At 41.0% G+C, this 26,009-nt stretch overlaps 2 protein-coding genes across 3 annotated transcripts in view; both read right to left on the minus strand.

Annotated features, from left to right (window-relative positions):
* The window catches only part of usp2a (ubiquitin specific peptidase 2a), a 40,992-nt gene extending 33,323 nt beyond the window's left edge, over nt 1-7,669 (minus strand). Inside the window, exons 1-2 of one of the 2 annotated variants that reach the window (XM_076734770.1) lie at nt 7,446-7,669; nt 4,573-4,697 (exon numbers count right to left, since the gene is read on the minus strand). The gene's annotated coding sequence lies outside the window, so the exon portion shown is untranslated. Of the gene's footprint in view, nt 1-4,572; nt 4,700-7,445 lie in introns of those variants that run through there. The other variant, XM_076734769.1, reaches the window with a different exon arrangement.
* Nucleotides 7,670-9,208: 1,539 nt separating this feature from the next.
* tbcela (tubulin folding cofactor E-like a) lies at nt 9,209-25,207 on the minus strand. The gene is made up of 11 exons (XM_076735646.1): nt 25,126-25,207; nt 23,544-23,670; nt 23,344-23,411; nt 21,134-21,313; nt 20,230-20,369; nt 19,586-19,767; nt 19,018-19,274; nt 16,060-16,186; nt 15,784-15,900; nt 15,543-15,654; nt 9,209-14,663 (listed from the first exon to the last, which is right to left on the minus strand). The coding sequence occupies exons 4-11, from the start codon at nt 21,279-21,281 to the stop codon at nt 14,457-14,459; spliced, it is 1,290 nt and encodes a 429-aa protein (XP_076591761.1). The 5' UTR covers nt 21,282-21,313; nt 23,344-23,411; nt 23,544-23,670; nt 25,126-25,207; the 3' UTR covers nt 9,209-14,456.
* Between the last annotated feature and the right edge of the window lie 802 nt (nt 25,208-26,009).

Consider the following 26,009-nt stretch of genomic DNA (forward strand, 5'->3'; position numbering starts at 1 on the left):
ATCATCAATCAGAGCTCACCTGGGGGTCACTGATGATGCCTCTCACATTTGATTTTAAAAGTGCACTATTCAGCATTTTTATTTTAAGAATGGAATTAATAACTATATGTAATATTTTCACAGGGTTGCCTGTTGTGAGCATAAACCCTGGCAGTTCCACACAGCTAAACATTTTAGTGCCTTTCAGGCCATTGTTTTGTTGTTTATAGCTTGCACCTTCAATGTTCTGGTTCACTCTCACTGCTTTCATCATCCTACTGAATACTGGACTAATGTTCGCTAGGTGCTTAGCATGTGGCAAAAACAAATGGCCTTTAATTTGAAGGATCTATGTGTGCGTAGAATAAAATATGGTAAGCATAACAGGAACCCTAAATGCAGCTGCAAGATTTCTGAAAGTAAATCTAACAGGAAGATTTATATGGTAGGTGCAACACTTTTTGTTAATGTTGAAACTAAAACTCATCTTTTCATGACAACTGTATTATTAATTATTTAAATGTGGAAACTGGGGAAGATCATCAGAATTTCTAAATGATCAATAACTTGACTTGTCTTGCTTGGCTTAGAGCAGCGACGCGAATGCCTTGCTTGATTCTCACCACAGTAATTTGGGACTTGCTTGAGACTTGAAGACTAAGACTTGAGACTTGCTTGGGACTTGTTCCCACCTATAATAAATTTATAAAGACTTTTCATTGCAAATCCCTTGTTTATCGTGATTGGGCCCATGACCTCACTGAAATGTGCTTCTGTTGATCATCAATCATTGTCATGAGTCAGTGTGTCAGATCTCTAACAGTACATACTGTCCTCCCAGGTCTCCCCTCGGAATATTACAGAGCAGAGCCAATCTTAAGTGCGATAGGAGAGTGTGTGTGATGACGCAGGATGCCACAGCCGCTGTGCCCTGGGGTGACATGGCATGAATGTAACATCAGCGAGGATGCTCTCTGGTGAGTTTGAGTGAGAGTATGTGCATCTGTGAGTGTGTGGAGAAGCGCTACTACATTACAGTAAATGTTAGCTCAATCACAGCTGAGTCAGTGTAGCTTTGAGGCTTGCAGTGTGATACATCATCAGCATTAATTGCCATTGGTTTCACTTCTTTACTTCATCTTGCATCCAAACCTCTCACTACAGACGTCTCAATAAGGCTGATCAAATTCCACTCCTTTCTTTACTGTGTTCTACTGTGGTTTGCTAATGCTCCATTACAACAGCCTAAAGTATATGTATGTGAGTGAAAATGAAAATGTACTAATACGAAAAATGATTTGGGCACACCATCAGCGGGAAAGTACACAAATTGGCTCAGCACCGACTCTAATTCTCTTTCTCATTATTTGTGAGGGACAAAGCTCCAGTATGCGGACTGGCTGTTTCTGTAGTTCATCTACAGAACAACTCAAACATGTCCTCTCTAGTAAAACCCTCAGCTGACTGCTTCATGTCAGTTTCACTTGGAACCTCCCAATTAAACATTTGTTCTTATCATATCAATAAGTTAAGCTGATCAACATAATAAGTTCAATAAAGTGTGCCAAAGTCAGTTGACTCCACCTGTCATATTTAATCCACATTGCACATCTTGTGCTGGTATGTGTGTTTTATAATGGACACATTATCAAACACTTCAGAACTCACTTTGATTGAGGGCTTTTAGGCCTTCCCTATGACACCGTGAAAATCAACAGGACGTTCTACTGTAACCATCACCACAATATAAACCAAACAAACAACAAACAAACGCTTGCCAACAGGAAAAGCTAAAATGAAGTAAACACGTTGATCTCATTAGGAATAACTTTAGAAATCAAACTGGGGGATATTAAGAGGTCTCTGAGGTGGGTTTGGCTTGGTGTTACAGGCAGCTATATATACCCTGAAATGTGAGCAGATAAGTGACTGCTGATGTCTGTGAGGGCCACACTGACGCCTCTGCCCTCCCTGTCAGCCCATTACAACTAGTTGCCAAGCTGTTTTGTATTGAAACTGGGGTTGACTACTTGGCTTTTTGGACAAGCCTTCCCTAGCTACTGGTTGGATACTATTCAACACTTATGTTTTCCCCTCAGCCAAGTCAGTGTGTGGCAGTACAAAGCTGTATATAACGCAGTACATACAGATAGATACAAAAAAAAAGGAAATGAACTGGAGGAATGCACAGTGCTGCCACAAGAATACACAGAGTGCCAAATAAAACAAAGAAAAGTGGTAATAAAAACATCTGGTTGATAAAAATACTGTGATTGAATATAGAGATGGAATATCCAGCATTTAGTTTGTCCTAATCCTCAAGCAGTGGCATCAAAAGCTCTGACTGTAACAGCTCTATTACCTTCCATTTTCCATCCTTGAACATGGATCCTTAAACTCTCAAAAACACCTTTACGCCCCACATATACTACACTCAAAGGCTGCTACTGAAGAAAAAAGATGAACATTTTCTGCCACAAAAGAATTCACAACCAACATAAACCAGCATCTATGATATGAAAACCAATCAGCATTTATCATTACCACCATCTGTTGGCGGCTCACAGCAGAGGCTATAAAAGCAGCAGTGACCTCAGAGAGGACTGACTCTGCAGGCTGCAGTGATTGATGCTCCAGCCTCCACAGCTGACTGGCATAATTCTTTATTCATTGAGCTAATCATTTGGTCAATTAGATACCATTATTATTTGAAACACCTTTCAATCTCTGCCATTCCACTGAGTGATGCTGTTTATCACTCAGTGGAATGCACAGAAGCAATTAGTGGTTAAAGCATTAATTCACACTGGTGGAGCAGTTTCACTTTTCAACACACATGCTTCCTATCTCTTCTCAAAGAGTCATCCACTAGCAGCTACATATCTCACCTGGGGGTCAATGATGTCACTGACTTTTGATTGTAAAGACTTGATCTACAAATTTATACTGAAATTTTTAGGGATGTACCAATACCGATACGAGTATCAGATAATGGGTGTGATACTGTGCTCGTGTGCTTGTAATTATAAACATAAGCATAGTCTGGTAAAACCACACCTGATACCACTTTCAGGCAACGTGGCATTAACCTCTTGTCAGTTGAACAGGTTGCTGGAGGAGGAGCAATGTCAGCACTTTGGAGATATTTTAGGATAAGTGATGACGACAAAAGTAGAGCAGAGTGCAAATTATGCTATGCAAAAATGTCAAGAGGAGCGCTGAAAAGCTTTTAACAAGCAATTTGATAAAACAGCTAAAGAACCTACACAACGCAGAGTTCAAGGAGTTTGCTAACGCTAGCAGCAGGAAAGAGAGACAACCAACTTTGCAGCAAACACTGACTAGCTGTTCAAAGTTGTAGATAATACAGGAATTGGTCATCTTCTCAGTGTACAGGAGCTAAGATATGAGATCCCCAGCCATCACCATATCTGAGTAAACATATTACCAAACAGTCTCCAATTCGAGTTGAAGGGTTCTTTGGAAATATTTAGGTCTGAATATGAGCTTCCTCCCTGACAATCTCACCGCTTACCAGTGGAGACGCTTCACAGACATGCAAAAAACCCTCTCCACTGCATTGTACATGTGCCTGATCTGAGGTAAAGTGTGCGTGTGTTTGTGTGTGTTCAGCATGTTAGAACTGTAGTGGTATTATTAAGATCTGATATCGGTACTCGATATCAGTGAATAGCCAAATGTAAGTACAGTGGTATCGGTGACTCTCTAGACATTTTTATACAATGATATCTATTACAAAACATAGATCACACATTGCACCCTTTTCTGTTGGTTCACTTTTTGGATTGACTTTAAAATGTTACTCCTGACATAAAAGGCACTAAATGGTCTGTATCTAAAAGGAATTGTTGTGCCCAGTGGCCTCTAGGAGAAGCTTGAGATCATTAGAGCAGGGTGCCAAAGTCAAGGCTGGAAAATCCCCCCATAGTTTCACAGAAGCCACATCAGTGCATGTCTTTATAAAACTCCTTGAAACCTATTTGTTTTTTGTTGTCTTGATTTTTTTTTTTCAAATCCAGCAGATAAACTGGTCCCCATTACAAATCTGAATATGTAACTATCACTGTATTATATAACAGATGCACTGCATAGTAGGTTTAGTGTCTAATGCGGTGGATAATCTGTGTGTGCAAACAAAACTGTTGGATGATGTTTTCCCGTTTGCTTTTTTTAAATGATACTGGCATCATCAATCCTTTTAACAGTGTAAGCTGCAATCTAAACGTCCTATTAGTGTCATAGTCTAAATGTCTGCACAGCAGTAAACTGAGAAGGAACTGACGTGCAGCATCACCTTTCCAGTTTAGTCACTTCTGTGAGTCACTGGTAAGCTGATAGAACACAACACATAACTTATTTGTAGAACTTTTACTGACTCTGAAAGCGACTAGTCAGCTCTGCTGTGACACATCTGAACCATGCAATAGGTGATGTAAAACAGGAATGCACTATGAACTACATGTACTAAAGGATACTTCAAAATTCATGCTGTCAACAGGGACAGCTTCTGTTTGTGTGTGTGTGTGTGTGTGTGTGTGTGTGTGTGTGTGTGTGTGTGTGTGAAGAAGATACCTTCCGTACTTGTAGCGGTGTGTGTCAGTCCCCGCAGACTGTGATGGCTCTGGGGCAGCTCATTCTACTGTTGCTACCCCACAGTGTACACATACACACACACAGGTTTGTGACACTGATCACTCCTGTGGAGACACACAGACATGTTGCGTGACATATACCATTCAACACTTGGGACAAAACAGCAACATTAAAAACGTTTTATCTTTTTCAGTTGACTCAGGAATTTTATTAAGAGTAGTGTAATCTGAAACAGGCAAATGCATAAAGTATCACTAGATCACATGCTGTCAGACACTGCTATCAAGCAATCTAGTTGCACAGAAGCAAGCAAACACTCCATGTGACAAATATCATAATCCCTATAGGCCTATAAATCAACAAAGATCGCAGAAATGAACGTCTATGTGATCTGTTTTGGGCTTTCTCTCCTGGCAAACTGTTCCAGAGACGTTCGGCATGAAGTGAACATACAGGCCATCTGGTAACACATTCTCCGGATGTCATGTCCAACCATTAAAGATTAATGATGCATCCTTCAGTATTATCAAATCCGGAAAAGTTGCTCAATTCTAAAGCTCAGGTAAAGAGAAAGTTGAGAGGTTGACTCCACCTTGCACAGCTTCTTTAAGTGGCCCTTCTAGCACTTGTTTTAAAGTTCATATTTCGCCATCACAACCAGCAACTATACATATTTTCACTATCCAATGCAGACTTCACATATATTCGCCCTACCCCCGAGAGTTGTTTTAAGTTCTTCGACTTGTGCGAGAAAAATCCCAAACTTTCTGAAACGCTATCCCCTGTCCTCTACCATTGTCTCCTTGGGAAGACTGTACCCTACAGCTGAGCAAACAGCCCACACCATAGGCATTCAACTGAGAAGCAGGTACCTAAAAGAAGAAAAGGGAGGAAGAGTGGCGGTTAAGCTGTATTGTAAGAGGCTCACCCTTGTTGCTCTGAGCGGCCAGGCCAATAGACAGAAAGCAATGGGGTGCTACTTGGGAGGCTGTGGCCCCAGAGTGTGAGAGGATAGTATGAGCACAGCGATCCAGAATGCCACAGATCAAGTTACAGAGCTGGTAAATATAGCAGACGCCTATGACCTCTACAGGTCACTCAGCACCCAGTTGCATTCCAATTTGTTCTTAAAGGACTAGCATTAAGGCTTTTTATGAGCCACGATGAGTGAGCGTCAAGTCCAGCACACTGCTTTAGCCTGCAGACTGGTTGCTTTCACAGAAAATAAAATTTGAAAAGAGTGGCAAGCTTCAAGAGATCGTGATTCATCCACAGGCTTCTCTGAGCTTCTCCAGTCATAGTGCCACTGCATAGCAAATGGCATATCCCAGACTGTCATACTAAGTAATTTTCTGATGGTCAGTTGCTCTAAAAATTTCCACATTGCAAAGTGAAATTTGTCATCGGATTTAACGCTGATGGTTCTAACTGTATTTCAGCTTTATATGTTCAATGTAATCTTCATTTCTTACAAATTAAAGTCATAGTCTACCCTGTCTCCCTTATTCTGGCCACCAGGTAATAAAATTAGCACCTGCCAAATTCAGGGTGTTGTCTTTTTTTTTTTATTTTTTATTAAAGCAGTTTTAAAGTTAAGAATTTTTAAGGATAAAATGATGCATTCAATATTTCTACTGTATAGACTGCAGAAAAGGTAGACAGGAAGCGTGGCCTGTGGAAATGTTCAGTGACAGTGGCAGGTGAGAAAAATCTTAATATCAGAACCTGCTGCCCACACGTGTAGAAAATGTAATACTGGTGTATGAAAAAAATAGATGAGCAGCAAATCACCAAATAAAATTTCTCAGCCCCGGAAAGCAGCTGACGTATGTGAACAAGACAATGGAAAAAGACAGACGTGGGGCCGTGGTGGACGGTCTCTGTGAGGGGTGTAGCATTACATGACAGCGGGAGGAGATGGGACGACTCTGGCACAGAAGCCATAGTTGACTCACTGCAGTGCGGCCGTTTGTACATGGTTCTTACCATACTGATAGGAGGCAAATATCAATGTATTTCAGAGATTCATTTTCGAGCATGTGGATAATAGTTATTCCACATGTGGTTAGATAACCACGAGCAGGGCCAGGAGCGTCGCTGGCTAATGGAAGAGGGGCAGCTTTGACAGTACTGTCGCTGAAGGGGGCGGAGAGGAAGGAGCGGAAAACTTACGCTTCCCCAAGTCTCTTGGACTGGGGGACAGCGAAGTAAATAGTTAATACAACGTTTATTAACTAGCCTGGCTGGTTATTTCGTCTGTGTAGCCTCGGTAAACGCCACGCATCGGTTAGTTTGCCAGCCATGTCGCTAGCTAACTCAAGAGTCGCTGTAACCAGGACAGCAGCGCTGTAACGCTAGTGTGTTCAGGGACCACCGCGCTGATCTGTACGGTGTGACTGAACTGTGCCAAACCATACACATTCCATGGCTTATAATATAGCTAGGACCTTTAAACTTACGAAGACACCATTCTGCTCTCAGGCACAGTTATATATCAGATAGAATAAGCAAGACTTAAATCGACAAAAGCAGAAGTTTGTGTGGGTTCAGCTGTTATACTTCCCCCAGAACACGCTGCAGGACAGTTTATGTACCTGCCTTAAAACTTGACATTATCCAGAAATGAAGAGCTGTGTCGCAGTCATATTTTATGCCGAACATTTTAACATTTTGGCTCATTGTAACTTATAAACTGTTCAATAGCGGTAAGGTAAGGAAGGACGAACAAAGCTACGGGATATTGCCAGAGTTTACTGGGAGTTTGGCCTGTGCTTCTGTGCACAGGAGAGATCAGTACCTTCACTATCCGGGTTATGGTGGTGTAAGGTAGCTAGTTAACTGCATTCACTCACCTCACAGTTGGAAGTCATCCCGATCCAAACGGGCAGCGAAACGCCCCCCGAAAGTATCTTTATGGCTGGTTTGTGCTGCTTTTTAGACCATAACTTAAGTTGCTGTGAAGAATGACCGATAGTGTTGGATAGAAGACTACTCCGCCATGGGCTTTAATCAAGACTACGCTGGTATTCAGCCATATCTTCAATCCCTTTGCAGTTGTAGAGTTCAGCAACCAAGTAACGGTTCTTTTCGCTTTAACGGTGACGTCAGTCCGGTAACAGAGCTGGTTTCTGGTTGGTTTATACCTCTGCGTTAGCGTCACCAGCCATCACAGCGAACCGCCTCCTACACCGTCGCCATGGTGATGAACGTAAACATCAGAGATTTCTTTCATTGAAAAAATGCTACGTTCAAGCACTATGGGAAAGATGGTGCCTTGTTTCCAATAATCGTTTATTTTCAACTCAGCTTTGAAGCCATTGGTCTAAGTGCCACCAGGATTGCTATTCAGCCGTTCAGTGAACTTTTCAGTGGTAAATACTACCAAAAAATAGTGCTTATTCCACCCAATGCATATACATGTTTTCACTGAGCAACTGTTAAAAAAAACAATGCATACTAAACGAACTTCAGCCACCTCTGAGGTATGTGCCGAATTACTATTACTGTTATTTATTTATTTATTTATTTTTACCAGTAAGCTTTGTTCTGATTTTGAATGCAACTGAAATTGTCATCAAATACATATTGATATGTGATGTGTAAAAATAAAGATTTCATGATCCAAATATTGCTGTTCTCTTTTTGACAGTAATAGAGGAACACTATGATTATGTGTTGATTACGGGGAGAACATGCAAACTCTGTGTGGAGTTTGCATGTTCTCCCCGTGTTCACCTGGGGTATCCTCCGTAAAAATATACCCCCACTAAAAACATGCAAGAAGATCACCACCTGACCAATGGTGACGAAGAAGATGGGTCCCCGGGCGCCGGTCTGGCTGCCCACCGCTCCTGGTCTGCCGCGGAGGAAGGACGACCAGGATGGGTCAAAGGCGGAAGACAAATTTCACCTCCGTGTGCTGTGTGCATGTGTGTGTGACAATAAAGGGGAATGTCTCCCCCTGATTCTTCTTCTTCTTCTTCTTCTTCTTCTTCTTCTTCTATGAATACATGGATTCCAGTGAAGTAAGCAAGTGAAAATACAGAGTGAATATGGAATAAGCACCTTCTAACACACGGTATTTGTTGCCATCAGAGTGCAGTTAGATGTTTTACATATGCTACATTGCTGCTAAAATCTTATACATAAAAACCCATTCTTAGAAGACTTTGAAAAGCTTATCGTTTGCGTGATGTTCTGAATGTCGACTAATTCAAGAGCTATGGAAGAAAAATGGTGTTTAATAAACATTTTGTATTACTTTGTCATTAACTTATATGCAGTGATGTTACTGTGCTCAGCATGACATTTAATTCTATCATACTCAAATGCTCTCTAAAAAATATATTTTGCTAGAGGCCTACTGATGGATGGCTGGGGTAAATGTTGAAGGAGATCTCTGAAAAGATCAAGTCTGACATTGGATCTTTTGTGTATTCCAAGTCACAGCACTCAGGGAGTCACGCATGCTGGAGTGTGCATGCATCTCCATCAAAGTGAAAGAGTCATAAAATCATACTGCAGTGTAACTGTAAGTACCTCACAAAACATCCGGACCCCTAAAATGGTTCCAAAGCTGCTGCTGAGAATGAGACAAACATACTCAGTCACACAGTGAGGAGGGAGACTGCAATTTATTACCGTTCAGTGACACATCTTCTCTACATATACTAATACAAGAAAGATGATTCATTCTGTTCCATTTAATACTTCATATAGGTTCCTACAAAAAAACGTATTATGCTTTAATTGCCACAGATTATGAACAGTCCTGTTACATATAGTTGAGTGAACTGTTTAGCTTAAATACTGGTGCATAAGTCTAAGCGGGGATGAAACCTGCACATTTAGTCCAACCAAAATCTATAACACTACAATCAAAGGCAAATATAACCGTCTGAGATCCTCGTGAGCTCTGGTGCACTACTTTTAGAGGCAGATGACGACTCAAGGTGTGTATTTGCTGATATATCGAGAGTAGCAAGTATCTATTTAGTTTCACAGGTTTCCATTCAAACAGGATGTGCTGTACTGAAGCTGCCAGATGTCTGGCATTATGTGTTAAGTACTTATCTAAGCAAAGGAAATATGGAGCCTTTCAATGAATGAATTATCTCCATTTCAGCAAACAAGCCTTAATCTAAGAGAGAGAAGTGTTGCATTTTTTTAACAGGTCTGATGTCAGTTAAGCACATTTCTGAGAGGTTGTGCAGTATCTCAACTCAACTTTCAGCTTCTCGTTTGCTCAGCTTCTAACAATATGAGTGTTGAGGAGTAGAGAGGGAGTCAGTGGGTTGTAGTAAATAAAAGTTACTTTTCAGGATGTATTTTCATTACATCAGTTAATGATTTCCTACATTTTTAAACATGACTTTTGAATCCCCCAATTGATCCCTTTGAAGCAACAGTTTTATACATATAACATATTTTTGGAAATATGTTTTTTCTCTGCCTGGCCATGAGTGCACCTCTGAAGCTCACTGCTAAGTGACAGACAGCAGGTTGTAGTTTTATGGGGGCCATGTTTCAAACTAGTTCAAAGTGGAGAATCCAGCACATAACCCCCTGTTAAACTGCACCATGCCATATTTACACTTCAATTTTTTTGTAAAGAATGAACAAAGACATAATGTGTTATGTGCACTTTGGAAAAGCTGGTAGGCCGATTTAGTTCATCTTTGGACAGAGCCAAGCTAGCCGCTTCTCTATGTTTCCAGTCTTGATGCTAAGCTAAGCTAGCCATCCCCTGGCTGTTTTTGATGCTTCGCTTACAAACATGAAAGTAGCATCAATCTTTTAATCTTATTCTCAGCAAGAAAACCTTTAAGCCTATTTCCCAGAATGACCAAGTGCAGTATTCCTTAAAATTCTGGATAATGAATGAAAGCGGTGAAAGAAATTAGAGTGATTGTGGTGGTGGCAGCAAATCGAGAGTTTAACAACAAGCGCGCCACAATATTAGTCAAGCTAAAAAATGCAACATATGCAGTGGCTTTAATGCATTGTGAGCTATTGAGGCTACTGCTGGTGGAATTATTTTCTCTGCCTCTACGTAGACTGTTTCCCTGTAAAACTGAACGGTGAATAAAAGGTGGCTCTAGAAGGCCTCACAGTATGATTCTGTGGGAGTGATACCGGTCGGCAAGAGTAGCAAAGCAAAAAGCAACAGAATGTCCAAATAAAACCCACACAGTGCCAATAGGTGTTAAAGGGTGTTTTAAAGGTCCTGAGAATCTCTTTTCTCATCCAGCTTGTTACTATGAGAGATGAGGTGCTACTTTATGTTTTCTCCCAAAGTTAGAGCAATTGTTATTTTACAGGAGAAGTTTCTGGATCTGTTGGTTCTGTCTGAGTTGAAGCCACTGGCTTCAATGGCTGGGTCTCAGTTGGTGTCAGAAAGTGTACCAATCAGAATGTCATTAAAATGTGATGACATTTGGGGTTGCTTGTTTATTTTGCTAGGTTGATGTGAATTAAATCTGATCAAACCACTCCCACACACTATTGATAAAGCAGGTTAGCAGAGTTTTTGTTCGACTCTTTGTAAATAAAATAGAAATAATACAACCTAAGATCAAGTTTTCAGGGCTTGAAGGACTGTAAAATGCCTTTTGCCTTACATGTTGGACAGTAAGCAACAGACACAATAATAACAAGATAAAATGCTGTAAATAAACAAAATCTGGATGAACTCAACAGGTAAACAATAAATTTCCATCGAGACAAATATTTTTCTTGGACTTGATGTAAAACAAGGTTCCATCATGTTGATTATTCCATAAATCTAAGCAGACACAGTGACCACTCTGCTCACAAACAGATAAAGTCAATAAATAACATGCATACCAAAAATCACCCACCCTGCAAACAATTACATACCACATGTTCTCACTTTAAACAAGTCTCACACTGATTAGCGCAGACACTACGACTCAATACTTTGAAAGTTGGTGCCAGCACTGCACAGCTGCCCCTCTCTGTGCTGGTCTCTATGGCTGTGGTTCATGCTATGCTAACATTTAATCAGCACTACTGTGATAGAATGGAAAAACAAGTCCCGGTATTGTTACTCTTTTCATCTAACCTGCTGTGTGTCAGTGCTACACCTTCATTCCGCCTGCCTAGTCTCTTTATATCACACCTTCTTGTATTCAAGTATAGCAGTTGTGTTATAAAATAAAACTGGTACATTATAATAGTGAGGAGGGAAATATTGTGGCAATTACATACTTGATATATAGATACGTTTGGAGGGTAAAAACACTATTAAAAAGAGGCCGTAGCACACGGAGCTGAGTTTCCTATCAGCAGTGGATGAACTGAGTACAGCTCAAACAGATATTTGTTACCAAACATCCACTACATGTGAATATTTCACTGTGTGGCTTGATGAATCAGCGGTGTCCATATTCATAACACTGCACTGGATTCAGGAATCCCCTACTCTGTTAAGTTGCTTGCTATAGGAAAAATCGATAGCACCAAACATCAAACATCAATGCTCCTCTTATACAAGATGGAGGCTGTATAATAAAATCAATACATACTGCATATATACAGTATATATATTCCACATTATAATAGGAATCATAATACCCTAATGAAGCATCTTTGGTGGAAGTAGTTCTGGGCAGGATGGGAGGAAATGTGAAATACACCAATGTGGAGCAGATGAAACAGTGATGAAGACATAAAGGAATATTTCACTGAATAATGGGCACTTTAGAGGTACATACACATGCACTAAACTGAGATCTGTGTCTGCTCAAAGAAAACGACTAATCATATTCTTGTGAATAAACTGTAAAGTGATACACTAAACATTTAAAGGTCCATAAAATAAGATCATTTGCAATGAATGAAAGGAATGCAATGGTATAACAGTGAAAAAACGGAATGCTAACTTCTTAAAAGCATGAAAAATAATGAAAATGAGGGGAATTTGATGAAACCACATTGCTACCATATGCCTTTAAAATGACCATGATCACACAAGTTATTGACAAACTCACAACGTTATCTTGCTCCCTCGAATGTGCACAGATGAATGAAAGTGATCTGGATAGGCGGGTGTAGCTAACAGATGGATAGATGGACGAATATAATCAAACAGGAATTTACATGATAGATAAGATAAATAGATAAGTTGTGCCATCATACTACTCCTGTGCAGAATATGTGTGTGTGTGTGTGTGTGAGAGAGAGGAGAGACCGTCTTTTGGGGATCCTAGTATGTGTCTTACTTCTCTGCTGACACAAAAAAAACCTAATTTAGTGAGGTTACTGTAGTGGCAACGTGTGTGACTTCCTCCCCGAAAATATGGACACAGCTCTCACTCTGGTTATGGAAGGACCAGATGGCTGGTAGCAATGGCCCAGGCATCCCATACTCCAGCAGTGCAACCCCCACCCCCCAAGACTCCCTAGAGGACACAGTCATAAGCCTTCTCCAAGCCCACATAATGCAAGAAGAAAACATATAAGAGGATAAAGGAAACATCAACCCTCAAATTGTCTTTACAATATTAGATATAATCAATTTGGGGTCATTGCACTCCTGAAGCCATTTTGTCATAAAGTGGTGTAATTTTCCTTTTCTGCCTCATTTATTTCCACTTTATTTAATTTCCCCCCTCCAGTCCAAAATGTGTTTGTCTCATTGTCACTGCACAGAGTTTTCACATTCATCTGCTGAAGGAGGAACGTTCCTCTGTCGTCACCCTCAATCTCTGTTTGATGTGTGTATGTGCAAACAAGAGGAGGACTAGTTTGGAAGCCAATCCTGATGCAGTGGACAACTCAACACGTGATGTGGAGACAAGAAGCCTGACGGGCACGTACACAGAGAATGGGCTTTTCAGTGAAGTAACAAGATCTTGAGTCCAACAATTGAACTTTTTGAAATTAATGACATTTGCATATTCATACACTCTGGATTTGTCACTGAGGGAGGACTTCATGTATTTCTACATTTCTAACTTGTTGTGGAAAAAACACATAAATCATTTTTCAAAGCCGAGTATTTCTTCATATATCTTCAAACATAAGCTTCACATTGATTGCTGATTGTCATTATGGCTCTAGACAGAATCATTTGCTTTTTGACTCTTGGTATTTTGTTGAACAATCTGAAGGTGATGTTGCATCTGATAACTTTGGCAAATTCAAAAAAAAAGAAGAAGAAGAAAAAAGAAAACACCACTGAACAACAAAATGGACCCAAACAATCCTCATTTCCTCACAAACCCCTTTGTTTTACAGTGCTTTAGGCATGATTTTTCCTTTAGCAACAGCTGCTCTTCCTGATAACAGTGGCCACTTTCAAAGTGCAGATGAACGCAGCCCTCTCCACTCTGCAGCACTGCCTCACGACTAATCAGGCTAGCTTTTGCGACAAGTGGGCAAGCCAGTGGTGTTGGATACTTGCCTATGCAGGTGCTATGATACATGCCGTGTACTAAGAGATAGAGCTGCTGTGCTGGTATAGCAGTGCCCTCCCTCTGGGTTAAGCTGCGAGCTGACGCCGAGTTGCTGTCTCGGCCTGTTCTCCAGTGTGACAGGTTTGTCCACTAACTCTGTATGCCCTGAAATAAAGCTGAAATAAATAAAGTTCTTAAAATTCTCTCCACACGGGCTGTATTTCCAGCCAGAGCCTCCCAGCAGCCCACTGTAGTCCACTGTGCAGCCTCCATGATGGTGTTTACATCATTTTCTTGTTTCACTCTCCATTCCAAGTGGGCCGCTGATGCTGTTCCATATGCATTTCCCAGTTATTTTGTGATGCCAGTTAATCAATCAACAAATAATCCAATTAATCAAACAATCAAGCGGCACTGGAATCAGCCAGTTTGGAAACCAGCTCTTCACTTGGTCTTGGGCACCACCAGTATCTCATCACCGTCTTGGATGCTGTAGGAGTGGAGGGCCCGGGTGTTGTACTTCATTTCCTCAGGACCGAAGGCGCTGCACTTGTCGATGTAATAGAGCCTCATGCTGTTGGTGGACAGCTGGACCACTGTTGTCAGCTGCTTCTTCAGCTCAGCTACCGTCTGGTCCAAACGGATGCTCAGCTGAAATACGGGCAAACAGTTTCTATGTTTTAGGCATTAAATGGACACCAATTTCATTTAGAAGAAAAGAAAAGTACAATAAGGCAAAGTCTGGACAGTTTCAGTTCTGCACATAGTGGCCTTAAGAATGATGGCTGATAGCCATTCTAGTACTGATGGTAAACCACAAACATAACCCTGGTCATGAATTTAAGTGCACTTACACAACACTTCATTTGAAATCTCTTCCCATTCTTAGTATTGTTCATATAAATGTGCATAGTTTGTTTTCGAGAATTCATTTGATCACATGAACACTGGCATCTTTTTGAGAGAGCAGTTGTGTCATGCAAACCTACAAGCACATTAGCCAAAACCATGACAGAAATAACAATGTTCTTCTGTAAACTTAAAAGTCAAACAATCACATCACAACAGAAACATCTGGCTCAGTAGCTGCTAAATACTCCGATGTGTTCACCTCAACCTATCACTTGGTTCTGGGAAGGTGTGTAGTTCATTTATTGGAGCTTTTTAGCTGAAAACAGCTGCCTGGTGCTGAGAACTGTGAGAGTGAACTGAAACAGAGCTGAAAGACGCTAAAACGCTCTGTACAGCTGAAGGGAACTGCAGAGTTAGACAATAATCCTCTGTTGGTACATCACTGCTAACGACATCTTTCACATCACACACGGCCATAGAAGCATTGATGAAACAGTTTGAAGGATGCAGTACTGAGGCAGAAACAATAAGTACGTTTACTATAAAGACACTCAACAGGATCGCAAGGATAAGTATGAATGGGTGAGTTACAAAGGGAAGTAAGGTGACATGATATCACCCTGCCTCTCAAATGATTCTACGTTTGTAAACCAACATCCCACCACGTGCAAAGCCCACCTGCTCCACTTTTTCCTCACAGTGAACCTCCACCTGGGCATGGCAGCGAGGGCGGAGGTCAATCTCAGCAAGTGGTTCCAGCTTCCCATACTTGGTTACCAGGGAATGGTATCTGAGGAGGAAAAGAGCAGGTTGTGCTGTCAATCCACAGAGCAGACACACACGCACGCACACACACACACAAACACACACACACACACACACACACACACACACACACAGGTGAGTGAGTGCAGTGTACCTGTAAGGCAGCTCCTCCTCTGGGTAGTCTAAGTAGTAGCGGATGAAGAACCTCTCTGCGTCTTCTCTCTCACTAGCAGTCACAACACTGCCATTTAGCAGTGATATTGAAGGGAGCCTGATGGGACACACATACATGCTGCATTATGCTGTTGGAAATGTACCAGATTACTGGCTTCAGATGCCAAGAACTCCTCAGCATTAGGAGAAAACAAAACAACCTTTCTATCTTCTATAAAGGAGGCCCATTCTCACTCATGTCACTGATAGGACTCACTGTGCTATCATGAGGCTGCGCCGCTCCGCGTTGGTGTAGGTCTGTAGTAAGGGAATGCCCTGCAGCCGCACCTCCTCCAGCTTGGGAAAGAAGTTCAGCTTCTCAATGTCGTCCCATTGGTTGAGACCTGACAACGCACAGACAGGTCATGTGTCAAACAGTTACCTAACCCTTTGCTCTGGCTTATCTAGTCACGGATATTCAATATAATAGAGAAATAGTGAACATTTGAAGCCATGTTTCCAGGGGCTTTATGGGATTGGTAAAATGATGTTAATGTACACAAGAAGTGAATTAAGTCAGTTGCACAAACGACGAGTTCCATGAACCAGTCATTCAAAATCACTTTGCTCTATTGAATCCTAAATTCAGCATGCATTAATGTGGGATTTACAATTCTGAATTTAGTGGTCTGAAAGTTAACTTTTCTAGTTACAATTCAGTTATTGTGGTGGGTGCATACAGACCACCCTCAGCAGTCTCCAGTGCAATTAATAAATTAGCAGACTTAATTGCTCTGTATAGCAACTCTGAGAAGCTGCTTCTAAGTGACTTTTACCTAAACTGGTTGACAAATGATTCAAACTGCCGAAAAGAGATGCCTGACGGTCTCAATCCGTCACAGCTGAACGATGAGCTGACCAGACCTAATTTGAAGGATCCTTCAAAATCAGCACTGACAAGTTTGATTCTGTGGAACAAAAGGGACAATATTACTGCTTCTGGGGGTTTTGCGCTCAGCTTTAGTGCCCATTGTCTCTGAGGCTGCTTTAGAAGAAATAAAAAGAAATGTAAAAAAACATGAACAGGCTTTTCTCAGTGACCTTGCTCACAGTAATATATACATCTTTTGAGATGGATCTTGCTGCTGCTGAGGATCAGTTTGACATGGTGTACCTAAGATCTGCTCTAAACAGTCAGCTGTTGGACCGTGTGCCTTTAAACATATCATTTCATCCTATAGGGTCACTTCCTCTGCTGGGAGGGAGACACTTCAAGCTATCGATTGCAGGAGAACAACTGGGGGGGGGGGGGGGGGGTAGGGGGGGCAAACTAGACCCTTAGATTTCAAACTCTTCGCCTGATTCATTGCAAAACAAATGATATGTCGATTTCATCTTTCCATTTCCACTGCAGTTATCTATCAGGTCTGGAAATCTGCACATGTAGTGCCACTGCATAAGGGTGGTGACAAAAGTGATCTCAACAAATTATTGGCTAATTTCTAAACTGTCATGTCTCGCTAATGTCCTGGAGTCATATGGTTGATCATGCTATGCTCCTACAGTGGTGATGTGACAGTGGTTTTGACTCTAAGTCCTGTCACACAATCTGTTACAAAGACAGCAGTATGTGACTTTGTGAAATGATTGTTCTGTATTTTCAGCACTGTCAAAGGGGGTTCCACAAGGTTCAATACTGGGTCCTGTTTTGTTTGCAATTCATACCAACAATACCACTTCCTCTATAACAAACTGCAACACCTATCTTTATGTGGATACACTCATATTTGGTTTTGCTAATACTTCACACTCAGCCACTGAAATCCCACAACAACGCACTTTTTAATTTGAATTAGTCCTGAATGGAAACAAGACTAAATATGTGCTGTTCTCTGGAGCCAGCGATATTCTGGACTATGGTGTGCATATTACCACTCTGAATGGACTGGTGAGGTTTCCAGTAAAAATATGATGATATTTGGCTGGATCAAAAGTTAAACTTAAGATTCACATCAGCACAGGAGAACAAGGCCAAGCCTTTAAACTGCTATGTGAAAATCTCCATCATACATCAGAGAAGACACAAGCCTGAATGTAAAGGACAACAGGTTGGCTAGGCGTTTTTATACAAGTCCATTAAATGACTAAAGAGAAGCATTTTGGTTTTATGATATGGAAACCTCATGAAAGGCTTTAAAAAAAACAGACTTCCTGTGTGCAAAGACACTAAATTTGGAAAACTGCTTTTAGTTTTTGTGCTGCACACACTTAGAACATTTTACAGCATACATGAAAACAATTATACCAACAGGTTAATTTAAAACTTTGATTAAGAACTACTCCACTCTTGAATCTGACTGTGTTCTGTTGGTTGTTTACTTTCTGATTAATTTGTGTGTGTTTATTCTGGAAATGAGGGCGTTCCCTCAGTGATTCTTTCCAGATTGAGGTTGAATGAATGAATTACATTACAACTGCGTGGGTATCAAAGTCAGATATATCTTGTTGCTCTGCGCCACAGAGTTCCATTGTTTCACACATCAATGGGCCACCCTGTTGAACTGGGTGACATGTTCCTTCATTACCACACAGCTACACAGACTTGTATTTTGACTCAATCAGACATACACTATTCTGCTTCTGGAAACACTCACTAGAGCACGAAATGTGGATTAATGAACCACAAAAAATAGTCCCCAACAAACGCACTATTTCTTCTTGTCTGAGTAGTGTTTATTAAAAACTACCATGCCCTTCTTGAGGGCATAATATGAGACAAAATGATTTGCAAGAAAAATGTTTTCCATTGCCTCGGGCGAGATATGATAAAGTGGTGCATTGAAGACAATATGAGCTTTGTATATTGTTTTTGTCCCCTCTATGCTCAACAGCACTCTAAAAATAGATTCACCACTGATACTCCCCAAAATAGAAACAATTCCTGACGTGGAGAAAAACCTGTTGTAATCCTCTGCAAATAACACAAAGCTTTTAGGATACAGTGACATGTTTGCTTGTGCTAATTTTATCGGCTGTTACTGAGTCATTCCACACAGATGCAGATACTGTCATTCTGCACCGACTCAGAAAAAACTGAAAAATGGAAACCAGAAGCAATGGACTGTTTCTACCCAGAATTAAACCATCAACACTAAAGCACGCACTCAAACTGTTTAACATGCCTTACACCAAAACACACATATACTATAGCATGCCAACGCTGAGCTCTGCTGACCTGAGTTGTGCAGGTTGATGCTGCGTAGGTTGGGGAAGAGTCGTTGCAGGATATCCTTGTTGTCCTGAATGGAAGCCAAGTTGTTGTTGGCCATGACCAGAGTGTCCAGGCTGGGGAACATGGAGCCAAACTTGCGGACTTCGGCCCAGTCCTTGAGGCTGTTGTCGGTGATGTGAAGCAGGCGCAAGGTGGGGCAGGTTACACTGGAGGCACTCACACTACTGTACTCATTAAGGCACAGGAACAACTCCTCCAGCCTGCAGGACAATACACGAGAAAACAGGGTGGAGGTGGAGAGGACTGTTGTGCTGTGTGAAACAGAAAGCGATGGATCTGGCCCTTCTGAGGACAATGTAGGGACAATTTGTTCTGTGGGAAGCAGCTCCTTAACAACTTATGAACCCTCCTTGCACTTAAAGGTACACACAGTATATCCTCCTTAATAACTACATGACCTGTCCTCAACCACTCACACACAACCAAGGCACAGGACAGAAAAATGGTCTGCCTTGAAATCACCTCACGAGCCTGTTTTTGAAATGGAGACGCAGTGAGCAACATTTCTTACTCTGGTATCTCCCTTGTGAGCTGCATCACGGTGTCCCAAGACACCTGAGTGTTGTTGAGGACAAGGCGTCGGACCCGGGAAAAGGCTTCAGCACACCGCGGCTCAAGGGTCATTCCTGCCAGTGGGTTGGAGCTCAGGTTCAAAAAGTCCAGGTTAGGGATGTTGGACACAATTTTACGGATCTGGAAATGAGACAATGGTGTGTGTTTATTATGGTCAGCTGTACAGTCAAAAAACTTTGAAACCACAAATCTAAACAGAAAGAGGGATGGTTGGTTTAGATTTTTGGACAACGGTAGTCATCCATCATCAGAAATACACCTGCACATGTTTTGGCACATTTACCTGATAACCCTAACAGGATAAGACTGGCAGTGTTTAATGATTCAAATAATGAAAATACCAACACCACATTTGGCGCTCTATTGAGTATTTCCACTCACTATGTTCTCCAGTGTAACAGTGTGATTCACTGATGTGTTTTAAATAGTTTTTGGACAGCAATGCAGCTCTACGGTTCAGAGGAAGAACATATATCATGCTTTGGATGCACAGACCATACTTGTTAGTATGATGCAATGCAGAATATCACAAGCCTTATACTTTAAAAACAATTATTACTGTAATAAACCCAGAGACAGCACCTCATGCCAGTCCTGCAGCTTGTTATGAGACAGGTCCAGCTCCATGACATGGGCACAGAAGGCGGCGATCTCAGCCTGGTCTCCTGCCCTGCTGATCCCACAGCTATTCAACACCAGCACACTGGGCAGGTTCAGACGGTCTGAAAGTGAGGTGAGAAACAATGGAAGGAAGAATCAATGACAATTAGTCATTTGGTAATTAGACAGATGGGAGGGTTCACTCAGAAAAAGGAGGGTTTTTGAGGGTTTTGTATTCGGGTAAGATGGCCTTGAGATTGAATGTAGTGAGTCACAGGAAAATGTGATTTGTTGGAACAAGAAAGCAGCATAAGAGCTAATAATTCAGTATAATGTATAAATAGAAAACTCTTACTGTGTCACACAAAACCAGTCTGTGAGGGCCACTGGATTTTGTGGTTAACTGTAATTCTCAAGAATGATGAGCGATGAGAACCAAAAGTTCCTCTAGGACATGATAAACAGCAACTTCCCACAATAAACAGCAACAACTTACAATTGTGACGTTTTACCGATAAAAAGAAAGTGAGCTTAACGAGGTTTAACACTGGTGGTTCACTTCAGTGTCTGCTCCTATTGCCTCCAGTAAAAGAACACAGGATGCATCTTGCATTCATGGGTGTAATTTTTCCACCACCAAAATAACTCGTAAGACTTGAATGCAATGCAGCCGCAAGAAAAATGCTGAGTTCAAATGTCCGAACATTTAGAGTCATCCATGCTGTATTTTTAAAGTAATGGGTGAAACTGGCTAAAACTTCTGTCCACTCACAATGGTCCTCTCTAACCTCATATAAACCTACTTACAGTGAGATAAGAAATAAAAATGACCTGCTGATATCTATCTTAGTTTAACAAAGCCAGTCATTATTCACCTCCAGCTTACCTTTCATAGGAGAGCCTTGCGGACCTACAGTGGGCACCACCACCACCCCCATACCAGGCCCTCTGCGGTACGGAAAGTTCTCTGGACTGTACTTTTCACTCATCACCTCCACGAAGCTACGACCCTCCGTGTCCTCTGGTGGCTCCATGGCTCCGTCCCGCTGAACAGCCTCCCCCTCAGCTGGTCAGCAGTGTGGGAAAGAAACAGAGCCGTCAGAGTCTGAGTTGAGCAGTGCGCAGGTGAAACAGGGACCTGCTCAACTCAGACTCTTTGCATAACTGTGCCAGTCATGACAGTGCACAAGAAAAAAAGTTCACATAAAGGAAAGAAGAGTCCAGCTGCAACTAAGGATGTTTCACAATAAATGTATCATTTGGCCAATGAACTCACGTGGTAATACCCTTTATACAAAGAGCTGATGATAAATGTTGTATTTATACTGTTTTTATTCCTGTTTATTGAATCTTATTCACTTCATTTCATTGTCTTTCCGTCCTGCTGTGTGTTGCAAATTCAGAACAAGCATACCTTTACAAAAATCAATGAAGCTGATGAGGTCAAACATTAAATATATTGTCTTTGTGCTGTTTTCAATTGGGTTTATGTCAAAAAGCATAAAGAAGTTATCACAGTCTGTTTTGTTTTTCACAACTTTTTGAAATCAATTGCTTGATTGCAAATGCTTGATAAATGACTCAAACTATTAATCAGCTGTCAACGAACCAACTAATCAACTAATCCTTGCAGCTCTAGTCTGGACTGGTTCGTACATATGTTACCATTGTTGTTTAAGAGGTAAAAAAGCTTGGTTCTCACTGTTTTTGTGCATGATGGTCCGTGGCTTTCTTTCAAAAGAGTGATCCACACAAAATCACATTCAACATAAAGCGAAACATCTGCTGCTCTGATTCACAGTCATATATTGTAATGATGCTCACTATCCAAAATTACCCAACAGAGACATGCAGTTAAAAGGGGAACATTTAAAGGGGAAGCCTTTTGTATCTGCAAAAGGAGCTGTGCAAAATGGGACAAAGTGTCTCGTTATGTGATTTGAGTCAGCGTCAGTCGGGTTTGAAAATGAAGAGTTAGAAAGCAGTGAGCCTACCAGACCTCTGGAGCTCACTCCTCATCTCTGCTTGAGGCAAAAGGCTTGAGGCTACATTAGCTGCTACTAGCATAACACACCTAAATCTCCTACTTCACTGTCATTGGACAAGTAATGGGTGATGTAGGCACCAGGTTTTGAGAGGGAAGAGAAATGTCTGGAATAAAGAAGACGTTAAATCTGGCTCTGCTGCATCAATTTTGATTCTTCTTTTTTAGTCCACTGTGCAAGCGTGACAATGTTAGAGGTGACGATAAACCAGTGGAGGACTCTATTGAAGTTAATGGATGATAACTGTCAATGGACTGACGTGTCAAAGTTCTACAGACATCCAGAAATTCCATGACTAGCAGGGCACTGCAGCCCAGCGTTTTGACCTCATGTGGCAGTTTCACACAACAGAACACTGGTCTTGTCAGGAATTCCCTCACAGTTTTACTAGCTCCTTATTCCACATACAAACACAAGCATGGCCAGGTCTGATACATGCATGTCTTTTTAAGAGTGGTACGAATGATAATAGCAGCAGGGAGGGACACAGGGGGATGTCCTAAGCTCTTTATTAGCAAACCACAGAGACACCGTCCCATTTAAGTATCCCTGAATTGGCCCAGAGGAGAGAAACAAGAAAGATGAACTTTTAGAAATACAGTCATAATATGAAAAAGGCCCTTTGACTGAACTCATCACTTAACTTTCTCTGATTAAAATGAAGAGTAACGCTGTGTGCTTTAGACTGCTCGGTGGGCAGAGCTTTGCTGTGGAGCCTGCTGCAGGAAAGCATAAATTATGTAGTGGTTTTGCTGAAATAAAAAAATAAAAGGATCCTGTTACAATATCTTATTTGGCAAAAATGGGCTGCAGTAAATTGTGGTAATGTATGAAAGCACTTTGTTACTCTTGAGCTTGTAAATCCAGTTATTAGCTATCACTCCACAGTTATTTTTACAGACATAACAGAAGATCCAGTGGAATACACACGTGAGGTGTTTGACACAGTGAGTGTCCTGTTAGAAAGGAGCCACACGTATCTCTAAACTGTTCCTGTAATCTCCAAATGAATGTGGTTATGGTTGAAGAGATGTGGCAGACAGCGTCTTACCTGAAGAGATGGTTCCTTGGATTTGACCACTATCACTGCTCACTGTCTTCTGTGCTGGTACTGACGGCCTGTCAAAGATTTATTAAGTATCCACTGTTCATTCATTTTAAGTGCAACTGAAACAACATGTCTTTAACTTTTACACAAGATAAAGATGTATTTGAAAGACAACAGACAAGACATAGTCAGTAGTGTCTTACTCCAGAATGGCTGGTGGGGCTGACAAATGTCTCCAGAAGAAATGCTTGTCCCTCTTTGGTCAGTGGTCAGGATTTGCTCTGGACAGGCCAGGAGAGAGAGACCTTGGACAGCATTCACCGCATGACACTGGAGAAAAAACAAGGTCAAAGACTAGTTTCTGCCTTATTACTCATTTTCCAATGTCAGTATAATCAAAAAATATGAAAGTACGTTTACACTTTTTAGAATTAGAGCAGAGTGCTTCTGTGAGCCGCCACATTGTCCTGACAGCACACATGTACACCACACAGTTAACAAAATAAAACACAAGTCACTGTCAGTGACAAACATACTCAATGACCCAGAACTGTACAATGTCACTTAAAAAGTGAAGAAAAGACGTTGAAAGAGATTAAATGGTTTTGTTATTAAGTGTCATTTATGCAATGCCGAACGCCCTTGACAATTTGACGTACCTGTGCTTATCGGTAAATGCACATATTTAACAAATTGGAAGACATGATAGCAATCGATAAAGCACAAAATTCTCGTTCAGTGGCCGTATGTCTAAAAGTGACAAATAAGGAAATTTCAACTTTTATAGGCGGTTTACGAGATAAAGCATCGCAGAGGAACGTATACTGGGCAAAAAATGATCATAGCAACAACAGATTATACAGATTGTAAAAGTTTAAATTATATTGTAATTTCGCGCCTTTTATTCTATTAGATGTACCCCGACCTGATATCTTACTCTTTGTGATTTGTCAACGATCTTAAGTGGTGTTGTCACGTTGTACATATACAGAGACCTTTAAAGTGACAGATTTTTGAATGGACTTTGGCTCTCTCTGTTTTCCGGATAGCTCGCTATGCTAAATGCCCTTTAAAAGTATACTAATTTTACACTCCTTTCCATAGCAGTAAACACACACATGTAACAATTTGAATAACATGACGACTTACGATTCAGCATGAAATTCTTGTAAATTCGGCATAGATCTTTTTGACAAATCTATAGTTATTGAGACAAGATTTCAACTTTTATTTGTGCTTTACTAGCTACAGCCCCGTACCAGGTTAACACCAATAATAAAGAGCAAGCAGACAGATTCTAAAAGTTGATATATAATTGTTGTAGGTGATACTTTTTCCATGTGATTAAAGCCGAACTTATAAATAACGTTGGGAAATTCGTAAAACGTCTTAAATTGGTATTGTTACGTTTTACATAGGCCGATACGGCACAGACAACCTAAATTCGACGTATTTGTGAATAGAGTTTGGCACATTATTAAAAAAAAACCAAAACGTATAGCTAACGGTGTGCGGACAATAACAACACTCTACCCGCTTATTTTCCCGGCTAAAAGAAACAGTGTTTAGCCAGTGAATAATCTGAGCAAATTGCCTGTTGTGGACAGCCGAGTAGCAGACAGTGTCCAGTCCAGACTCATCATCAGTGAGGCTGACCCCCAGCAGCAGCTCGATGGAGCCCGAGATGCATTAAAGATGGCAACGAAATATACTTTCAGGAACCGTTAGCTAATGACAACATGCTAATCAAAAACTGACTACACAGGAGGTTGTTGTTCGACATACCTTTAACGACTACTTTCAATTTTCCTTGTTGATAAAAACAAACCAGCTGTCATTTTGCTCACCCATACATCCCGGAAGTGACGTGCCGGTTAGCTGCAAAGGAGTTTTTCTCCCCCCTTTTAATGTATTGAATTGTAGTAGCACCATTTTTAAGTTACACCATGTGTAGTTTCTTTTTTTAATCAATTTTCTACGGGATGCTGTTAAAGTGTACAATGATAATAACAAATTAAAAAAAATACCCCTGAGAGGACCTATGATGTCATTGTTTTGCTGGTGTCACTGATGATAAGGATGTTATCTCTTGCCCGGTTATACTTTGAACCCCGGTTGAACAGAGTGATTGTCAACTGTATGAATAACACATTCTGCTGTGACAAGTTAAAATGTCTGCTGAGAAAAAAACTCATCTAATGTGATACTAAAGAAAAGGCTCCTTAAGATAAATTAGATTATTATGAAACTAGTAGTTGTGTTTCTTTGTATCAAACAGGGCAATCTCTAGAAAAGGCCATCAGAGGAGAGTGAATGCCTTGGTGAAGATCATACATTACAAGTGTTAATAAAATGCACAGCAGGTAGAACAAGAATTAGCAATGCAATGCACTGAAGAAACATTTAAAATGTATCTAATGAATGAAACTATAATTATGCAACACCTCAAACACAACACACTCCCAGCTGTTGGTGAATATGGGACAGTAAGTGAAAGTCACATTTCTTGTATGTGTAACACATGTGAACCAAATGTGCATTCATCATATTCTGTTTGGGAGAGAGGACGAGGGCAAAAATACAACTCCACGCATACTATTGGTGACCATGTAACTTGTACTGAATGAATACTGTTTAAACCCCAGAAATGAGATACTAGACAGGCCACT

Source organism: Chaetodon auriga, chromosome 7 (genome assembly GCF_051107435.1).
Source record: "Chaetodon auriga isolate fChaAug3 chromosome 7, fChaAug3.hap1, whole genome shotgun sequence".
NCBI classification, from domain to species: Eukaryota; Metazoa; Chordata; class Actinopteri; order Chaetodontiformes; family Chaetodontidae; genus Chaetodon; species Chaetodon auriga.